Source organism: Sciurus vulgaris, assembly GCF_902686455.1.
Source record: "Sciurus vulgaris genome assembly, chromosome: 11".
In the NCBI taxonomy this organism is placed as follows: Eukaryota; Metazoa; Chordata; class Mammalia; order Rodentia; family Sciuridae; genus Sciurus; species Sciurus vulgaris.
The window spans coordinates 568,602-582,283 of NC_136472.1; the positions used below are offsets into that span (position 1 = coordinate 568,602).

Genomic DNA, 13,682 nt, shown 5'->3' on the forward strand with positions numbered 1-13,682 from the left:
ATGCCTGGGGTGGGGCAGGACGAGAAGGCGGGATTGGAGCTCCCTCTACACTGTGTGCCCCTCCCCAGCCTCTGGCCTGCTGGCTGCCACCTGCCATCCTCCCCTGCTGGCTGCCACCTGCCCCAGGGCCTTCGAACGTACTTGAATTCTGCTGGGAAGGTGCTTTTCCCCCACACCCCTCTTCAGACCCTCCCAGGCAGCCTCTGGGAGGGCATCCCTGTGGAAGTCTGAAGGCCTGAGGCAAGATGGGGCTCAGTGGCCACTAGCTGGAACACAGGGTAGGGGGCTTACTCCTTGAGGATCCCCTGGGGAATCTGGTGAAGTCACCGAGTTCCAGCCCTGGACCTGGGGTTGGGAGAGGAGGTCCTGTCTTGGGAGTAACAAGGCTGCTGGCCAGGACCAAAGGAGGTGTCAGCTCGGCCCCTCTGTTCCCTCAGGCTTGGGCCAGGCATCAGGCCCCAACTCAGGCCACATCGAGTTCTGCTCTCCCGGCTGCTGGCCACCACCAAGGACACCATGAGCCAGTCAGGAGCCATGAGCTGCTGCCCGGGAGCTGCCAAGTGAGCCCCATCCCCACCCGCCCTGCCCACTAGCAGTCCTCAGGGAGGGCCCCCGGGAGGCTTGGCTGCCCCTCACCTGCCCTCCCCACAGTGGCAGCCTGGGCCGGTCCGACGGTGTGGCCAAGATGAGCGCAAAGGATCTGTTTGGTGAGTGAGGGTGAAGAAGAGGCCAGACTGGGGAAGGCGGGACGCTCGGGCCCTGGTCCAGCAGAGCCAGGCCTGACCTTCCCAGGTGCCTGCAGGCCTCTGGACCCTTAAGCACTGACAGCTGGCAAGGTCTGCCCCCAAAGTCCTGGCGCAGGCACCCTCCCCCAGCAGTAAGGGGAGAGGCCTTTAAATAATTCAGGGAGCGACGGTCTCGCTTCCCGCGCCTCTGCAATTCGACCAAGGGGCAGCAGGGCCTGCTGCCAGGCGTCTGCTGCCCGAGGGGCCGGGATGCCCTCCCCAGCCCCGTCACAGCCTGTGCCTTTGGATGCTGCACCATCTGGAAAGCAAGAAGCCCCTAGAAAGGGGGAAGATTTTGGTGGCGGCTCTGAGTGGGGGCAAGCCCTGGCCCAGACCCCTCCCCTGGGAAGGCGGGCACCCCAGGACTGGCCCCACAGCCACCAGCTGCCCTGCCCACTCTGAGCAGGCCTCATGCCTTCCTGACGCCCCGTGCTTCCCCTGGGGTGGGCGTGGGCGTGTGCTGGGTGGAGCAGAGGGCCTCCGAGAGTCCTCCTTGTCTGAGGAGGGGCTGGACTTCACACTTGTGAGGCCTCCAGTGTTCATGAGGGGCCCAAGAGAAGCACCCGCCCCTTGACTGCACCTCTCTTGTGGCCCCCTGGGGTCCAGTCCCACCGGGCCTGGGGGCTGGTGGTCCTGGTGGACGGGCTGAGTGACTACCATCTCCCCGTCCAGAGCAGAGGAAGAAGTACTCCAACTCCAACAGTCATCATGCACGAGACTCCCAGTACCACGTCCAGGTGAGGCCCAGCCCTGGGGAGCACTCCTGTCCCCTGTGTTTCAGGTGCATGAGCAGGTGGGGAGCTGAGGCCCGAGAGAAAGCAGGCCGGCCAGAGCCAGGGGTTGCCCCACACTGGTCCTGGGCTCAACCACAGTGGGCTCACCACCCTGTTGTCTGAGGGAGACTGCCCTGGGGAGTGGGTGCTGAGGTGGACACTGCCCTGCTGTCTGGGGAGGCACCCTGGCGCTGTGCAGAGGAACCTGCAGGAAGGAAGTTGTCATCTTGGCCCCAGACAAGGAACTGGGTTAGCTGGAGAAGCGGGAACAAAGACGCCCTTTATTGAGCACGCGGGGATCTGCAGGTGCCTCGGAACTGCCCTGCATACCCTGCGCCCTTTGGACCAGCCACCAACCTGGGAGAACTTAGGAAACACGCTTTATAGATGGGCTTCTGGCCACGGTCCAGGCTGGGGACAATGGGTGATGAATGAAGGGACGCTGACCGGGGGCCGGGGAGCGGGGCCCCTGTGTGGCCAGCTGTGGCCGTGGGCCCACTGTGCTGCTCTCTGTGTCCTGGCCTCCTCTCGCGCCGCCCAGGGCCGAGCCCCATTGCTGTCTGAGCCTGTCTCCTTGTCTGCAGAATGGGTCCAAGGAACCCGAGGCTCTGGAGTCTGGTGGGTTGGGATGACCAGGGTTCTCCCGCTGGCCTGGGCAGTCTGGGCCACTGTGCAGCTACCACTGCAGCTTGTGTCCCAGAGCAGAGCGTGTCAGGGTGGCAAGTCACCAGCCCGTCCCCGGCAGCCCCACCCTTCTGCAGGGGACTTGGCTCTCCTTCGTGAGGACCTGCCTGCGTCCTCCCAGCCTGGATCCTGGACTTGGTCCAAGCTGGCCTGGCTCATCCCAGCTGTTGCAGGGCCTTTTCCTGCCTGCTCAGCGGCCAGCAAGGGTGGGGCAGTAGGTGGGGTTTTCCTACCCCTTCAAGATGAGGAAACTGAGGCCCGAGAGAAGGTTCCTTTGCAACGTGGGGGCAGGAGGCAGGGTGCCATGGCCGCGTGTCTCCTCCTTCCGGCTCTCCATGTGGTCAGTACTTCCATGGAGCTGCAGTTCTGTCCGCACAGCGGCAGGACCCAGAGCAGCGCCATGGCCCCGGGCTCCTGCAGGACTCCTGGGGGTCGCAGCCCACCCCCGGCTTGGCAAGGAGACCCTGCAATTTACAGCCTGCTTTATTTCTCTGCTTGGTGAACCTACTCTCTGAGAGTTTTGCAAAGGACTGACCTGGGCCTGACCTGGGCCTGCCCTGGGCTGCGAGGGCCTCTCGGCCAGCTGCCTGGCCTGCGCGCTCCCATCTGATGCTGCTTCTGATCCTTGTGGAGTTCTTCATAGGCGCAGTCAGGTGTGAGGACCAGGACGACCTCGCATCTGGGGCTTGTCCACTCGTGAGCCCCACTCTCTCTGGAGGGCAGCAGTGTTGCATCTTGTTGATTCCGACCTGACCACCTCTTCTCTTCTCTGTGGTCGGGCTTTCTGCCTCCCGAGGAGTGGCTGCCTGTTTCCTTGAATGCTTGCAGTCCGCCTTTGCCTCTAGGCCAACCGCTCACCCCAGATGCTTTTCGGTGGGTGGTGTGAGGCAGCACTGAGGCCGTTTTTTCTCGGGTGGACAGTGAAGAGGGTCAGCTGTGCTACCTCTGTGACACCGATGAGCCAGACATGGATGGGTCTGTTTCTGGGATCATCGTTTCACTGACCTGTCCATGCTCTGTACAAGTTTTGACTCACTGTGGCTTTATCAGTCTTGAAATCAGGCCATATGAGTCCCACAGCTTTGTTCTTTATCTTCAAGATATTCGAGTCTCTCTTTCCCTCCCCCTCACCCCTCTCTGTTTTAGAAATGGACTCTTGCTATGTTGCCAGGCTGGTCTCAAACTCCTAGACTTAAGTGATCCTCCTGCCTCAGCCTCCTGAGTAACTGGGACTACTGATGTGTACCACCAAGCCCAACTAAGATTTGCTTGATTATTATTATTTGAAGTTCTTTATGCTGAAATATGAATTTCAGAATGAACTTGTCTATTTCTGCTTCTCAAAAAGGCTGCTAGAATTTTCATTGGCATCAAGTCAAACCTATAAATCAGTTTAGAAAGAGTTGCTATCTTAACAGTATTGTGTCTTTCCAGCCATGAACATGGGATGTCTTTCCATTCATTAGGTATCCTTTAATTTCTCATCATGTTTTGTGGTCTTCATTGTAGAAGGTTTGCATACCTTTTGTTAAATTGTTGCTTAGGTGTTTGATTTGTATATGCTATCACAAGTGGTATTGTTTAGCTGGGTGTGGTGGTGCATGCCTGTGATCCCATTTGCTCAGAAGATATAATCCCAATTCTTCTGAAGGCTGAGGTCATAGGATTGTGAGTTTGAAGCCAGCCTTGGCAACTTAGCAAGATGCCGTCTCAAAATTAAAATTTAAAAAGGAGGATGTAGCTCAGCGTTAAAGAGTACTCCTGGGTTCAATGCTCAGTAATGAAAAAAGAAGGTATTGTTTTTTAAAATTTCATCTTCCAGCTGTCTTCTGCTAGCACATAAAAAGCAGTTGAACTTTGGTGTGATGATCAAGTGTCCTGAGACCTTGGTGAATTGAGTATTTTGCAAATTACTTGTGATTTACTTGTAAACTGCTTAGATTTTCTACATACACATCAGATTGCTTGAAAATAAAGACCATTCTTCATATCCTGTCTTTAAATCATTCTTTTGTTTTCTTGCCTATCTCCCTGTCTAGGACTAAATACAATGTGGGATAAAGACAAGGGCGTGGATTCTTCTGCATAAGTCCAGTCTTAGAGAAGGCATTCATAGCCCATCTGTTGCCTGTTTTTGTAGATACCTGTTATTAGTATGCAGAAGTTCAAATTTCCTCTGCTGAGTTTTTAATCATGATCGGTGTTGGATTTTGTTAAATACTTTTCCTGAATCTATTGAGGTTCATTCACTACATTGACTGACTTCTTTTTTTCTCCTTGGTGGTGCTAGGATTGAGTCCAGGGCCTCCTACATGCTAGGCAAATGCTGCACCACTGGGCTGTACCCCCAGCCCTTTTTATTTTTATTTGGGGACAGGGTCTTGCTCAGTTTCCCAGACTGGCCTCTAACTTGTGATCCTCCTGCCTCAGCCTCCTGAGTAACTTGGATCACAGGTATGAGCCACTGCACTTGGCTCCCTGGTTGACTCTTCTGTAAGTTGAACCAACCTTGCATTTCTGGCATGACCTTGCTTTCGTCAAGGTTACTCTATTTATCTCCCCCCAGAAAAACTGGGGATTAAACTCAGGGAACTACTACCACTGCGCTCATTCCCAGCCCTTTTTTCTGTTGGAACAGGGTCTGGCTCAGTTGCTCAGGCTCTTCTTGAACTTGCCGTCTTCCTGCCTCAGCCTCAGCCTCCCGAGTTGCTGGACTCACAGGCGTGTGTCAATGTGCCTGGCTATACCGTCTTTTTAATGTGTGAATGGACTGATTTGCTGATATTTTGTTGAGGGCTTTTTGTGTCAATGTCTTCCAGAGACATTGATCAGCAATTTTCTCATACAGTACCCTCGGCAGGTTTGGGGGTCAGGGTTGTGCTGACCTCACAGGGCAGGAAGGAAGAGTTCCCATCTCAGTTTTCAGAAAGTCTGCGAAGCTTCTCATTGTTTCTTCTGTGGATGCTTGTGTTTTGCCAGTGAGGCTTCTTTGTGGAGTCGCCAGGTTGTGGATGCCTGTGTGTCGTAGAGATGGCCCCTCTGTCCTCTTGGCTTTGGGGAATGTCGTCTCTGGCATTTTTCTTGATCACTCTTGCTGGGGGTTATCAATTTTATCATTCCTTTCAACACTAACTCGGTTGGATTTTTCTCTATTGATTTTCTGTTTATTAGTTTGTGGATTTTTGCTTTTAATTTACTTCTTTCCACTCTCTTTAGGGTCTGTTTTATTGCGTTTTCATAGTTTTTTACCCCTATGGAACTGGGGGTTGAAACCAGGGCCCTGCACACACCAAGTGAGTGCTCACCACTGAGTCACACCCCAGCACGTTTTTCTAGCTCCTTAGGCTGAAAGCTTAGGCCACTGATCTTAAGTCTCACTTTTCGCCTAACATACTCATTTTAAGCTGTGAATTTCCCTCAGTGCACTGCTTTAGCTGGGTGTGGTGGCGCACACCTATAATCCCGGCCTCTCAGAAGGCTGAGGCAGGAGGATCACAAGTTCAAGACCAGTCCAGGCAACTTATCAAGATCTTGAATTCAAAGAAGTAAAAATAAAAAGGGCTGGGGATGTAGCTCAGTGGCAGGGCTCTCCTGGGCTGAGTCCCCAGCACTGGGGGGACAGCCAGCAGTGTTAGTTATATGACACCCATTGAGATATGTTCTGCATGTTTTGTTTTGTTTTGTTTTGCTTTTTAGAACTTCAGTTCAGAATTTTTTGTGGTGCTGGGGACAGAACACAAGTGCTCTGTGCCCCCAGCCCCAGAGCACGTGCTCCGTGCCCCCAGCCCCAGAGTGTGTTTTTTAATTTTCCTTGTGGCTTCAGTATTGACCCATGGGTTATTTAGAAATATGTAGCTTAATTTCCAAACATTTGGGGATTTCCTAGCTGATTTTGTGTCACTCATCTCCACTTTAATTCCACCGTGGTCCAAGAACATCCCCTGTGTGGTCTCAGTCATGTGAAATCCATGAAGGAGTCTGGTGGCCTGGGGGCTTGATCTCATTTGGTGGGTTGTTCTGGGTTCTGCCAACGGTGTGCGCCTCCGATTTCCCTCCACCTCTGGTGATGGAGAGAGGCCTCCTGGCCCACTGCACTTCTGCCCCGAGCTTCCCCTCAGGTGGACAGTGGGCCCTTGTCACGTAGTGGGTCTGCAGGGGGTGGCCATGCCCCTGTGCACACTTCCCCGCACAGGCACCTGCGGCAGAGCTGGGAGGGCACCAGGGAGGCTGGCAGGCGCTGGGCGAGAGGGCCGTCTCCACGCCTGCGCCACCGTATGACCTCGAGGACTGCTGGTCAGAAGAACAGGTGAAAAGGACAGGGACTCATTTCTGAAATGTTAAAGGCTTAGAGTGTGTGGTTCTTTTGTTCAGTGAGATTTTCTGTATTAAAAAGTCATTTATGGGTCTGGGGCTGGGGCTCAGTGGTGGAGCACTGGCCTAGCACATGTGGGGCATGCGTTCCATTCTCAGCACCATGTAAAGATAAATAAAATAAAGGTATCGTGTCCCTCTACAACAACAAAAAAGTTACTTATTTTCGATTTCTTTGTGCTCATATCCTTTGGCAATTTTTCTGTTGCAGTGTTGTCTTGTACTTATTTAAGTATTCATTTGTTTACTTACTTATTGTCAAGATCCTTAATTTGTGTGTTGGGGGGTTCTAGGCTGAATCCAGGAGAGCTCTGCCACTTAGCTACATCCCCAGCCCCTTTTATTTCTTATTCATTTATTTATTTTGTTCAGAGAAAATCTCACTAAATTACTGAGGCTGGCCTTGAACTGCACCTGACTATTTTTTTATTTTTGGTGGTGTCAAATTTGTTGGTCTTTTCATCTTTATTTTTAATATTTTTTTAGATATTGATAGACCTTTATTTTATTCATTTATCTATATGTGGTGCTGAGACTTGAACCCAGTGCCTCACACATGCTAGGCAAGTGCTCTACCACTGAGCCCCAGCCCAGCCCCATGGTCTCTTCTTCTGAGCACATGGATTTTCTTCCTTGCTGAGGAAAGTGCCCCGTGCAGAAAATTCCCTTTGAGTTGATGAGAAATCATCCCATGTTTTCTTCTAGTGCTTCTGTGGCTCTGTGTTTGGGGCGAGGTCTGAGTGTCGTGGCTTGGCGAGTTTATCCGGCTGTCCCGGCAGTGCTCACTGAATCCTGACACTGAATCTGAGTCTGTGGGAGGGTCTTACTGCTCAGGTGGAGGGCAGCTCCTGGCCAGGGAGCCCCAGGCATGCTCCTTCCACACGTACCCCTGGGGGCCTGTCCAGGACCCCACTGCTCTGGGCGTGGTGAGGGCAGGACCTGCCTGAGGCCCAGCATCCAGATGCTGTAGGGTCCTGAGAGAAGAAGGCCCTGCGGCCCAGCAGCAGGAGGCGGGGAGGGCGGAGGAGTGCCCACGGCTGGCGGGCAGTCGGGAACACTTTCAGGTTTTATCAGCGCACAGCAGTGATCCCCAAAGTGTCCACCAGGGCAGAATAGGGCTCTTCCACCTGAGGTGAGGCTGTGGCCCGGCGGGACCATGGTTGGCCGGGGTCTCCGCCCCTGGGCATGGGCCTCAGCCCAAGCCCAGCTGTGCCCAGCGGTGACTGCTGCCCCCCAGCACTTGGCCACATTCATCATGGACAAGAGTGAGGCCATCACGTCTGTGGACGATGCCATCCGGAAGCTGGTGCAGCTCAGTGCCAAGGAGAAGGTCTGGGCACAGGAGGTGCTGCTGCAAGTGGACGACAAGGCCCTGCGGCTGCTGGACGTCGAGAACCGGGTAAGGCTGACGGGGTGGGCCATCGGCGGGGCTCACATGGGTGCTGGGTCTCTGCAGAAGAGGACAGTGCTGAGGGCCAGCAGGGCCAACCCAGCCAGAGCCTGGGCAACTTGGGCAGCCGCCTGTGGCAGGGCCAGCCTGTGTCCTGTTGCAAGAGGCTCATGGGTTGCAGTCGGCCAGGCCTGTCTGCGTCCATGGGGCTGTGCTCAGGCTGTGTCTGCAGCTGTGGCCAGCATCAGTGCACGTCCCTGGACCGCATCTGCCCTGCTGCTGCAAGTTCCTGTCCCAGGAGCGCACGCCGCCCCAGGCACACCGCTGGCCTGGCACTGGTTCTGTTCTTGGCCACATCTGTGGTCCATTCCAAGCCTGTGGCCACAGCCCACCTCTGTGTCCAGGGCCAGCTGAGGCCATGTAACTGCCCTCCTGCTGCCCCCAGGAGGAGCTGGAGAACTTCCCGCTGCCCACCGTGCAGCACAGCCAGACGGTGCTGAACCAGCTCCGCTACCCCTCGGTGCTGCTGCTGGTGTGCCAGGACCCGGAGCAGAGCAGGCCCGACGTGCACTTCTTCCACTGTGACGAGGTGGAGGTGAGGCAGCTGGCAGGGGTGGGCATGGCGCCCGCCCAGCCTGTCTGACACCCCTGTGCCCCCAGGCTGAGCTGGTGCAGGAAGACATTGAGAGCGCGCTGGCCGACTGCCGGCTGGGAAAGAAGCTGCGGCCGCAGACCCTGAAGTAGGACCATGGGGGCCGCGGGGAGCTGGGGATCTTGCCCGGGGCACAGAGGGCCAACAGAGTGGCAGCTGTCCAGGAGTGGGGTGTGGCCACCTGAGCAGGCCTTCCTCTGCTCCAGGGGGCACCAGGAGAAAATCCGGCAGCGGCAGTCCATCCTGCCCCCTCCCCAGAGCCCAGCTCCCATCCCCTTTCAGCACCAAGCTGGGGACGCCCCTCAGGCCAAGAACCGGGTGGGCCTGCCCGCACCTGTCATTGAGCCAGGTAGGCCCAGGGCTTGGGTGGGGGCTCCCTGTAGGGTCCTCGGGCCCCTTGGCAGCTGCTCTGTCCCCACCAGGCTATCGCCGCCGAGAATCTCTGGACGAGGAGCCTCGGGCGGTGCTGGCTCAGAGGATAGAGAAGGAGACGGTGGGTGCCCTCCTGCCCCGCGGGGGCCTTCCCACCCTCCCCTGCAGTGGGCCCAGATGGCCTGCTGCCTATGGAGCAGCCCCAAGTGGGTGGGGCTGCCGCTGACCCTGCCCCTCTGACCCCAGCAAGTCCTCAACTGCGCCCTGGACGACATCGAGTGGTTCGTGGCTCGGCTGCAGAAGGCGGCTGAGGCTTTCAAGCAGCTGAACCAGCGGAAGAAAGGGAAGAAAAAGGGCAAGAAGGGACCAGCGGGTGCGTGTGCGGCCGGCGGAGCAGGGCACCTGGGCTGCAGAAGGCTGGGCAGGGGTGGGGCAGCGAGGGACGCAGGCAAGGCCCATGGGACAGGGAGGGCTGGGCTGGCCCGCCGGCTGGGCTCACAGCCTCCACCCTGTGCCAGAGGGCGTCCTCACGCTGCGGGCCCGGCCCCCCTCCGAGGGCGAGTTTGTCGACTGTTTCCAGAAAACCAAGCTGGCCATCAACCTGCTGGTGAGTTCAGGCCTGCCTTGTGCTGGTGGTGAGGGTGGAGGTCACCCCCCCACCATCTGTCACCTGCTCACTGTTCCCTGCCATCTGTTACCTGCTGGCTCCCCCAGGCCAAGCTGCAGAAGCACATCCAGAACCCCAGTGCCGCTGAGCTGGTGCACTTCCTCTTTGGACCTCTGGACCTGGTGCCTGGGGCTGGGGCAGGGTGGGGGCAGGGATCCAGGGTGGCCAGCCTGGGCTCAGGCAGGAAGCAAGGGCCCTGTGTCCAGGCCCCAGGATGGTGTCCCCTTCCCAAGGGTCAGCCTGTGCAGCTGCAGGCTGGGGTGCCCCTCTGAACCACACTGTCCCCAGATCGTCAACACCTGTGGAGGCCCAGACCTGGCGCGCTCTGTCTCCAGCCCACTGCTCTCCCGAGAGGCTGTGGCCTTCCTGCGTGGCCACCTGGTCCCCAAGGAAATGTCACTGTGGGAGTCCCTGGGGGAGACCTGGACACGGCCCCGGTATGGACAGGGTGAGGGGCAGGGCATGGACCAGGATGGGGTCCTGGGTGGGCCAGCTCCAGTATGGGGCTTGGCTGACCCCAGAACTGCCCACCCCAGCTCCGAGTGGCCACGGGAGCCGCAGGTGCCCCCCTACGTGCCCAAGTTCCACAGTGGCTGGGAGCCACCTCTGGATGTGCTGCAGGAGGCTCCCTGGGAGGTGGAGGGACTGGCGTCTGCCCCAGATGACCAGGTCAGAGCCCCCAGAGTCTGCCACCCCGCCAGAGTTCACCTACCCAGCCACTGCTAACCACTGCCCTTGCCACCCCGAACAGCCGGGGCTGCCCCAACGCTGCCTATCAGGTCACAGAACATTCACCAAGTCTCTGTCTGGGCACCTGCCTGTCCCTGCCTGGCTTGCCTGGCCTCCAGCCTACATCAAGCCTGCTTTCCCCACAGCCCACCCCTGTGAGCCGACTATCCATAAGAAATTCCCCGAAACACAGCCTGTCTGAGTCCACGCCCCAGGGAGATGTCCTCCCGCCACTTGGCTCCCCACACTCGCACAGGTAAGCAGTGAGGTGGGGCGACCCCTTCACAGCACACTCCAGTGCTGCCAAGTGGTGGCAGACGCCTCCTCAAAGTGGCTTAAGATGCCTCTTCCAGGTTAGACTCTGGTTTTCACTGTAAGAACAGCCTGTGCAATTTAGGGGGATCGGATTTCAAATAAAAAATAGAAAAGAGCTGGGGTGGAACTCAAGGATAGAGCACCCCTGGGTTCCATCCCTAGCACCATAAAAAAGGACAGACCCAGGGACAAAGCCCCTCCCCCCCACTTCGCATCCTCACTCCTGGCCCATGGTCTTCCTGGGGCACTTGCAACCTGCCAGACCTCAGAATCCGGCAATCTGGTTTCAGGAGGGAAGGGCCGCAAATCTGTATTCCGGACAAGCCCCTCCCCTCAGCCCATACTGCCAGCCTGTGGTAGGACCACATGGATTGTTTCCAGCAGCTCTCTGCTCACCCTGACGGCCCCTACCCCCACTCCTCCCCACCACAGTGGGGACAGGGAGCCATCCTGTTCTGCTGGATCTGCACCCCCAACAGCTCTGCCCCCGCCCCAGAGAACCCTCGCTCAGCACTGTGGCTCTGAAAAGTCCTGGCCCCCGTGGTCAGCTGGGGAAAGCCATGACCCGGTCACTCTCCAGGCACACAGCTGGCTGACTCCCCTGGGGGGCAGGCCTGAAGACCCCTAAGGCAGCCCTGGCTGGGCTGGGCCCTGCACCCCGCCCCCCACCCGCACTTCCAGGGCTGTCGCAGTTTCCATTCCGAGCTGTGAGCAGCTGCCACTCCTCCACAGCAACCTGGACAGCAGAAGCCAGGCAGCTGTGTGACCTGTGTGTGTCCCTCCTGGTCCTCACAGGGGCCACCAGCCAACACCAGCCATGACCAAGTACGTGAAGATTCTCTACGACTTCACAGCCCGCAATGCCAATGAGCTGTCAGTGCTCAAGGATGAGGTCCTAGAGGTGAGGGGGTCAGGCTGACCAGGGGAGGGGGCTGAACTGTGGAACACCAGGACAGGCACAGCCACTGCCCCGTTTCCCTAGGGTCCCTGGGTTCCAGTGGGCCCATGGACTGAGCCTCCCCCACCCCAGCACAGCCTGGCTGAGGGCCCTCCATTTCTGGTGGATTCCAGAGGGTATGCAGAGCCCCTGTACATTGGGCAGTCACTTTGCCTAGTGGAGGGCCCTCCGGTGAACCTGGCAGGGGCTTGTTACTCACGCCCACCCAGGAGCCTTCCCCTGCGGCCACTGTGCAAATCCGAATCCAGGCCACTCGCTGAGGGGCAGAAAGTGGAGCAGGCTGGTAGAGGGTGGTTTACATCCAAGTGCGACTAAGAGGCATCCTTCCTCCAGGACCCTGCTCAGGCCAGGCAGGGGTAGCCCCTGGGGCCAGGAGTGAGGCTGGGGCCAGGGGTGCAGAGGACTGAGGGCTGGGCTCAGAGGACACACAGGGTGGTCTCTGCAAAGCGAAGTCTGTGTGAGTGGCTCCAGCAGCCTCACTGGTGCTGGGGGCCTGGGGAGGGTGGGGGTCTAAGGGCAGGAATGACAGACCTGACTGCCCGATGACCACCATAGGTGCTGGAGGATGGCCGGCAGTGGTGGAAGCTTCGCAACCGGAGTGGCCAGGCTGGCTATGTGCCCTGCAACATCCTGGACGAGGCTCGGCCAGAGGATGCTGGTGCTCCCCTGGAGCAGGTGCCCACCTGCCCTGGCTCTGTCCGCCCCACCTCCACGACAGTCGTTTGTCCTGGGTGCAGGGTGGCAGCTGAGTCTCAGCATGGGAATACCCCCGCACGCCGGTGGGGCAGGGCAGGTGCAGGGGCTCTTCAGTCTCGGCCAAAGGAAGGAAGGGCCGGCCCACAAGCCAGGTAGGGGCCTGGGCAGGTCCTGAGAGCACCCACCTCACCACCTGCCCCCACAGGCCGGCCAGAAATACTGGGGTCCCGCCAGCCCGATGCACAAATTGCCTCCTATCTTCGCAGGGAACAAAGATGGTGAGAAGGCGAGAGGGGGCGAGGGGATGGGGGGCCGGGAGCAGGGGGAGCCAGGGCCAGCTTGGGTCCGCGGCTGAGCGCGTGCTCCTGCAGAGCTGATCCACCAAATGGATGAGGTCAACGACGAGCTCATGAAGAAAATCAGCCACATCAAGGCGCAGCCGCAGCGGCACTTCCGCGTGGAGCGCAGCCAGCCGGTGCACCTGCCGCTCACCTTCGAGTCCGGGCCGGATGAGGTCCGAGCCTGGCTGGAAGCCAAGGCCTTCAGCGGCCGGTGAGCGGCGGCGGGCACCGGCGGAGTGCGGGTGTGAGCAGGCGCAAGCCGGTGCGCAGAGCCCTGCGGGTGGGCGCCGGCCGCCACGCCCCCCGCCGCGCGCTCACGCCCGCCCACCCCCAGGATCGTGGAGAACCTGGGTATCCTGACTGGGCCGCAGCTCTTCTCGCTCAACAAGGACGAGCTGAAGCGGGTGTGCGGGGAGGAGGGCATCCGTGTGTACAGCCAACTCACAGTGCAGAAGGCGATGCTGGAGGTGAGCGCCTCCCCACCTGCTCCTGTGCCTCCTTGCCCCATACGCCCACCGACCTGTTCCTGGGGCACGGGGAAGAAGTGGGGTCCTGACCTATGGCCCCTAGGCTGAGTTCCCCATTCCTTCTCCCTAGAAGCAGCAAAGTGGGTCGGAGCTGGAGGAACTCATGAACAAGTTCCATTCCAAGAACCAGAGGAGGGTGGAGGACTGCTAGGCCTGGAGGGACTGTCACCTTCCTTACTGCTTCCAGTGCATGGAGTATTATTGTATTCCGGGGACTCAGATGGGCTGGGGGTGCTCACCTGCCTCTAGACAGTTGGCCTGTCCTCAGGCTGAGCCATGACCATGGATGGCCTCTCAGCTGCAACCCACACTCACCCACCCAAACCAAGGTCGACCTCAGCCAAACCTGCCACCTGGCAGTGCCAGCCCTCATCCACCAGCCCTAGGCCACAGGACTCCCCAGGTGGGCAGGGCCTCCCTGG

General features: G+C 58.3%; 1 protein-coding gene across 3 annotated transcripts; it reads left to right on the plus strand.

Annotated features, from left to right (window-relative positions):
• The first annotated feature begins 20 nt into the window (after nucleotides 1–20).
• EPS8L2 (EPS8 signaling adaptor L2) lies at nucleotides 21–13,424 on the plus strand. Of its 3 annotated transcripts, none has more exons than XM_079105449.1 (20): nucleotides 21–560; nucleotides 652–707; nucleotides 1,458–1,522; nucleotides 7,851–8,012; nucleotides 8,449–8,592; nucleotides 8,664–8,743; nucleotides 8,862–9,004; nucleotides 9,078–9,148; nucleotides 9,274–9,400; nucleotides 9,546–9,634; nucleotides 9,742–9,816; nucleotides 9,983–10,131; nucleotides 10,231–10,363; nucleotides 10,570–10,679; nucleotides 11,534–11,639; nucleotides 12,252–12,371; nucleotides 12,598–12,670; nucleotides 12,764–12,944; nucleotides 13,068–13,200; nucleotides 13,331–13,424. In XM_079105449.1, exons 1-20 carry the CDS (start codon nucleotides 517–519, stop codon nucleotides 13,409–13,411), a joined length of 2,142 nt encoding a protein of 713 aa, XP_078961575.1. In that variant the 5' UTR covers nucleotides 21–516; the 3' UTR covers nucleotides 13,412–13,424. The 3 variants fall into 3 exon arrangements, with proteins under 3 accessions (XP_078961575.1, XP_078961574.1, XP_078961576.1); XM_079105448.1 differs by having other exon boundaries at nucleotides 23–560; nucleotides 8,449–8,598; XM_079105450.1 differs by lacking the exon at nucleotides 652–707 and having other exon boundaries at nucleotides 23–560; nucleotides 8,449–8,598.
• Nucleotides 13,425–13,682: the final 258 nt, after the last annotated feature.

Bases quoted from the DNA above. Each gene is read 5' to 3' on its own strand.
- EPS8L2 (XM_079105448.1), top strand. From the start codon at position 517: ATGAGCCAGTCAGGAGCCATGAGCTGCTGCCCGGGAGCTGCCAA. The intron at 9,005-9,077 runs GTAGGCCCAGGG...TGTCCCCACCAG, and splicing joins CGCACCTGTCATTGAGCCAG to GCTATCGCCGCCGAGAATCT. The intron at 9,149-9,273 runs GTGGGTGCCCTC...CTCTGACCCCAG, and splicing joins AGAGGATAGAGAAGGAGACG to CAAGTCCTCAACTGCGCCCT.